The 5,514-nt window shown below is 35.0% G+C and overlaps 2 protein-coding genes across 3 annotated transcripts in view; one reads left to right on the plus strand and one right to left on the minus strand.

Moving 5' to 3' along the window:
* Nucleotides 1-1,637: 1,637 nt before the first annotated feature.
* On the minus strand, nucleotides 1,638-4,368 carry LOC110028809 (protein POLLENLESS 3-LIKE 2-like). 2 transcript variants are annotated; one of them, XM_020730807.1, is made up of 5 exons: nucleotides 4,041-4,368; nucleotides 3,277-3,489; nucleotides 3,041-3,189; nucleotides 2,895-2,963; nucleotides 1,638-2,749 (listed from the first exon to the last, which is right to left on the minus strand). In XM_020730807.1, the coding sequence occupies exons 1-5, from the start codon at nucleotides 4,134-4,136 to the stop codon at nucleotides 1,762-1,764; spliced, it is 1,515 nt and encodes a 504-aa protein (XP_020586466.1). In that variant the 5' UTR covers nucleotides 4,137-4,368; the 3' UTR covers nucleotides 1,638-1,761. The 2 variants fall into 2 exon arrangements, with proteins under 2 accessions (XP_020586466.1, XP_020586467.1); XM_020730808.1 differs by lacking the exon at nucleotides 2,895-2,963.
* A 900-nt stretch (nucleotides 4,369-5,268) lies between these two features.
* The window catches only part of LOC110028783 (DNA topoisomerase 3-alpha), a 152,681-nt gene continuing 152,435 nt past the window's right edge, over nucleotides 5,269-5,514 (plus strand). Inside the window, exon 1 of the mRNA XM_020730774.1 lies at nucleotides 5,269-5,425. Within this exon, the coding sequence (XP_020586433.1) occupies nucleotides 5,269-5,425 (157 nt within the window). The remainder of the gene's footprint in view (nucleotides 5,426-5,514) is intronic.

A 5,514-nucleotide genomic window follows, 5' to 3' on the forward strand; every position in this document is an offset into this window, starting at 1 on the left:
GGAGCTATTGATGGGACACACGTCGATGCATAAGAGAATTTGAACCTAATGCATTGATTGATTAAGTCCAAATAAATTAGTACAAAATAAAGAACTATTAAAATAAGTGGGCAATTAAATTTTTAAACCACGATTGAAATCCCAATAATATCAAATTCATGAAAATCAAGAGCTAGAGCAAAAAATGATAACAACATCTTTAAAAAAGAAATAATGAATGAAAGATTTTAACAAAATAAACAATATATAGGCCTCATGTCAGAAAGAGAGAACTTTCTAAAGAGGTTGCTAAGTGCACCTGCAGCACACTAGAAACACACATCTAATAATCAAAAAAAGAAGAAGAAAAAGTTTCACCAAAACTTTATTCAATACAAGCTAAATAATTGCATGCAACAAGTAAATTATAGTTTCTTCAACATCTATCATAGGATTGTTTAGTGAAAATACATAAAGCTAAGTAGCAAAAATCATACATGAAACATATATGGTACACGCAAATGCCGATAGATTTAGAATGGACTGCATAATAATATAAGCACAATGACATAAATTAACTTCAATGTAGCTAAGTAGAAGAAATGGTACAATGAAATAAAATATTAGATGCCTAATCAACACTAGAGAGAGAGAGATGGGAGAAAGGCCCTCGCTCTCTTTCTATGTGCATATTGCGAACAAATATTACGTCCGGACTCCAGACATGATTTCATGTGGAGGTGAAAGAAAAATTTTAAAAAATTGGTTATAGCACATGAGAATATTCCCCTGTATTATTCTGCGTTATTCATGTGTTATTGTGGTGATATTCATGTATTATTTTGTTTTGACAATATTTTTCAGTGATATAATAACACAATAATACATCAATACCACCACAATAACACCTGAATAACGCAAAATAACACAAGAGGAATATGCGCCCACGTTATCGGGCCGGATAACAAGAAAACAAATTTTTTTTTTTTGTCAGCTCCACGTGGAGGTGATTTATTGGACTTCGGACGTATCTCTACGTCCAGACTCCAGACGTAATAATTTTCTGCATATTACACACAAATTTTTTTTCTATAAATAATAATAATAATAATTTTAAAAACAAATATTTTACAAGTATCAAAATAACAAATTTTAAATTTTTAATAAACTAAATAACTTTGATTTAATTTGAAATGATTATAAACTAAAAATTTTGAATTTTGAATTGATAAATAAATTTATTATGATGAAATTATAATAATTCATATATTAATCTCTAGCATCCACACGCAGCTTAAATTAGCTCGCTTAGTTAAAACAATGGACATAAATTTTCTCCATTTTGAATGCTTCAGCACACACGTATTGTGAATTTAATGAAAGGAAAAAAAAAAATAAAAATCAGCAAGGCATTTGAATCAGCATACGCGCTTCGTGAATTTTATTATGAAAAACAATGTTTACATACAGACCACACAATCCTTATATATTTATATAGCAAACACCTAAGTTTTAATCTTTACATTATAGTACTCAAATCCTTATCTTTACATCAAAATATCACTTGTACTGACATTTTAAAAGACAAAAGATTTGTAAAATTTATGCATAAATTTATAACACCAAGTTTAGATATGTAAATCCAAAAGATTTGCACGGTAAGTATGTAAATTTATACATAAAACGGATTAATCACTCTCTGTTCCTCCTTTCAAAAAAGTCCAAAATCATTGAATTGAAAAGAAAAACAAGGTTAAACTGATCATATTGTCATCAAACTTTTCAGGCTTTTGCATCTCGTGGAGTGAGTTCCTGGAAAACTTGAAGCCTATTAGGCTGCTTCACATAGCCATACCTTCCTCCCATCCCAGAGAAGTAATCTGAATCCACACAACTCTTCAAAGAAGATGATGATCTCCGTTCCCCTTCGTCATTCTTCGCCATTCCTCGCCACCTCCCGCGCAATTCCTTGCACCCGCTACTTCGATTTTTCGTATTACTAGAGTTCAGCGTTCGCTTCTGAGTCTCGTTCCTGTTAAGCTTTTTACCGGAAGAAGTAGGTGTCTTGCTTCCAAATTCAAAATTCAATTTTTCTGACTTATCTTCCTCCTCTGCAACGTCAGCCCAAGATCTTCCTGCGAATTTTAGCGAACTAATGCCGATCTCAGCGTTTTCACAGGCTGATTGCTCGTCATCCTCCACCATATCCGCCCAAGTCTTTTTCTTGGTTTTGCCTAAGCTCAAATCAAGACTTTCAAAACAAATCTGAGCTCCCTCGTCTCCTTTTTCCTGTTGAAATCCTTCAGTAGAAAGGTTTGAGCTGTTCAAGTTTTGATCTTTTGAGGTCAACGGAGCAACTTTCTTGCAGTTGAAAACAAATGCCTCTCTCTCCGCTCTGCGCATCTGGATGTCAAGCCTGATCACCAAATTTTCTATCCCACTATCTCTTTCTTTCCTTTCAATTGTGCTCTCTGATGTCATCAAAGGCTTGGAATTTGAAGTCACTCTTACAGACGCAGGTGAAAAGAAAGCTTCTCCATGATCTGTGTTGGTTTTCTCATTACTGGAGGAGTTTTGCTGCTGCACTGATCCATTCATCATTTCCCATGCTCTGTCAAAGGATTTATGATACGATTCTCCATTACAGTAATCAGCAGGTCTTCTTACTTCTGAGACGAGAATTTTAGCTTCTGCAAGTCTTCCTGTCTGCATCAAGCAGATAGCTAAGTTGCACATCTTATTGTAATCTTTCTCTATTTCCAGAGCTTTCCTGCAACCCAAAACACATTAACATTTATCAATGTAAAACAAATTCTCATTATTTAGAACTTATTAAGTAATATTTCATTTAAAATAACCTTCTGATTTCACTCAATCAGAAAATTATCAAACATAGAATTGAGATGCAAACAAACCGATAAAGCGGTTCGGCTTCTTTGTAATTTTCACATTGCATGTAAGCCCAGGCAAGATTCCCTAACAGCCTGAAGAGATTTCATAAGTGAAAAAAATGAAACTTTTGGTGTTAGATATGTAAATACCTAAGAAAATATAAGTCTACCTGGATTTTTCTTGCTCAACGGATACATGGAATTTTTTCCCTCGCGACCTTGCAGTTTTCATTATCTTCCCACCAAAAGCAGCCCCCTCATCAATAATCTTCAACTTGTGGTTGAGTAGATCAATTTGTTCAGTAACCCTTCCACATTTCTGTATTTACATTATAAATATCAAAATAAAAAAATTCAGAAAAATAGAAGAAATTAAATTTATGCAGAATAATAATAAGCATCGTACCTTGTAGAGATCAAGAAGAACATTATCGAGAGGTTCTTGTGCTTTTACAGAGCAAAGTCCCCGAAAAGATTTTATGGCCTCAATAGCTTCTTCTGCACGATTCAATTGTTTCATCACTACGGCCATGTCTTTCAGAGCACTGTCTACTCTATCAGCAGAGTTTATTGCAAACCAAAATAATGCAACAGCTTTGTTTGGATCCTTCTCCACCAACTAAAAGTTCAAGGAATTCATTAATCAAAACTAATAGTTTGAGATTTTTATTTAGGCTTTATCTGAGAACTCAGATACGCACTGTGCTGTTGAGTGAACACCGACACATAAAATTATATTTCATTTGATAAACTAACAAATCCCTACGTTCACCCAAATTATTTCGTTGTTTTAGAATGGAGACGATGATGCCCGTTTGGCCACGTGACTATTGAAGGAGCTTTAAACGAAGTCTTAATTGCAATCATTTGGTACCAAGAATTTACATAAGAAAAATTTATAAATGAAGTAAAATTACTATTTCATTTCAGAAATCGAATTAACTTAATACACTGGTAAATAAAACAATTTAGGCCAACTTTGGTTCAGCCAACAAAGAGGGAAGAAAATTTTTAACATTTTTTTTTCTTTTTTTTTGAAATCTTTGATAAACTAAAGAAAACAAAGATCACCATCATTCTCATTAAAAAAAAATGAAGAAGAGGAAAAATAAGAGCAAGAAAGAACAGATAGAAACATGGAGCTTTCTTCAATAAGAAATGGCTTGTTACCTGAGCGTGCTTAGCCTTCACATATGGAGAATCTCCGGCAGGAATCTTGAGCTGCGCGTGATCGGAAAACGAGCTGCCGTTGAATTTATCGGCCATGATCGGAGATTGAGCGACTTCAAGAAATCAAATCTGCGTTTTCTTCAGCTCTGCTTCTCGAGAAGCTATTCGGAGGAGCAGCGGGGAGGTTGAAGGAGGAAATCGCTGGTTTCTGAGCTTGCTGTAATGAAACTCACCTCTCCTCGCCGGAAGAGGTTTCCGGCGACTGAGATCAGATAGGGCTTCCTTCTATTTTTAGAGATTTTCGGTGCGCGAAGCTTGGTTTATAAACCGCGGGAAAGTGTTGTGAGGCCGTTGGGGGACTCGAACGTTGGGTTTGAAAATAACACGTGTGCGACGCACGTGCAAGAAAAGGCAACTGTAACTTGTCTTTTTCTTGATAACGGTTCATTGCCATTGGCGATAATTCTAATGTGTTCATGCATCTACACCTAAACATTCATATTTACATAAATATTACTCCCATATTTATTATGGCATAAGAAATATGGCCATCCGCATCTTTTTAAAATGAAAATTCACATTTTATAATGTTATAAGTGTAAATATTAATTTTTAGGTGTTTAAATTTGAAAATATATAAAAATCGTAAGTAAATTTTACAAAAAATCTATAATAAAAATAAGAAAATCCAATTTGTCCAAATTGGACCCATTTTAATACTTGTTTGACACTATTACTGGAGTTTAAGCCAACCAAGTTGACTCATAAGTCAGCTTGTGCTTGTCTCGATAAATGACTCATGAACTTGGCTCAAGGAACTAATAACCAAACTCAAACCAACCCTGACTCATTAGGACATGGACTGGCTTCTTTAAATAAATATTAATAGAAAATATATTCAAATTATATTAAATTTTAAAATATAATCTTTAAATTATTAAAAATAAAAAAATATTTTCTATTTGATATCAAATAATTTTTCATTATTTATCTTTTCATAGAGTTACTATTTATCATTATCTTATAATAATTTTAAATTAATATTTTTTCTCATGAGCAAGTTGGAACTCTTGTTTTTGTTCAGTCTTTATACACTACCAAAGGAGGTCGTATTGGCGCGCACTTTTACTTCCTAATACAATTACAATCAATCATTCGGACGCTTCCACTGAGTCCACTGAGCTCTCCCGCAACCTACCCTAATTCCGACCATCTCGCTTCCCCAGCCATGTCCGGTGGCCGCAGGATTTGGGTTTTGAACGTGGCAGAGAAACCTTCGGTGGCGAAATCGGTGGCGGAGATCTTATCTCGCCGCGGCGGCGGCATGCGGTCCCGCGAGGGGCGGTCGCGCTTCAACCGTGTTTTCGAGTTTGAGTACGCCATTGGTAGCCAGCTCTGCCACATGCTAATGACCTCCGTGACGGGCCACCTCATGGAGATTGACTTTGAAGATCGCTTCCGAAAGTGGCATTCC

Source organism: Phalaenopsis equestris, unplaced genomic scaffold (assembly GCF_001263595.1).
Source record: "Phalaenopsis equestris unplaced genomic scaffold, ASM126359v1 Scaffold000531, whole genome shotgun sequence".
Taxonomy (NCBI): Eukaryota; Viridiplantae; Streptophyta; class Magnoliopsida; order Asparagales; family Orchidaceae; genus Phalaenopsis; species Phalaenopsis equestris.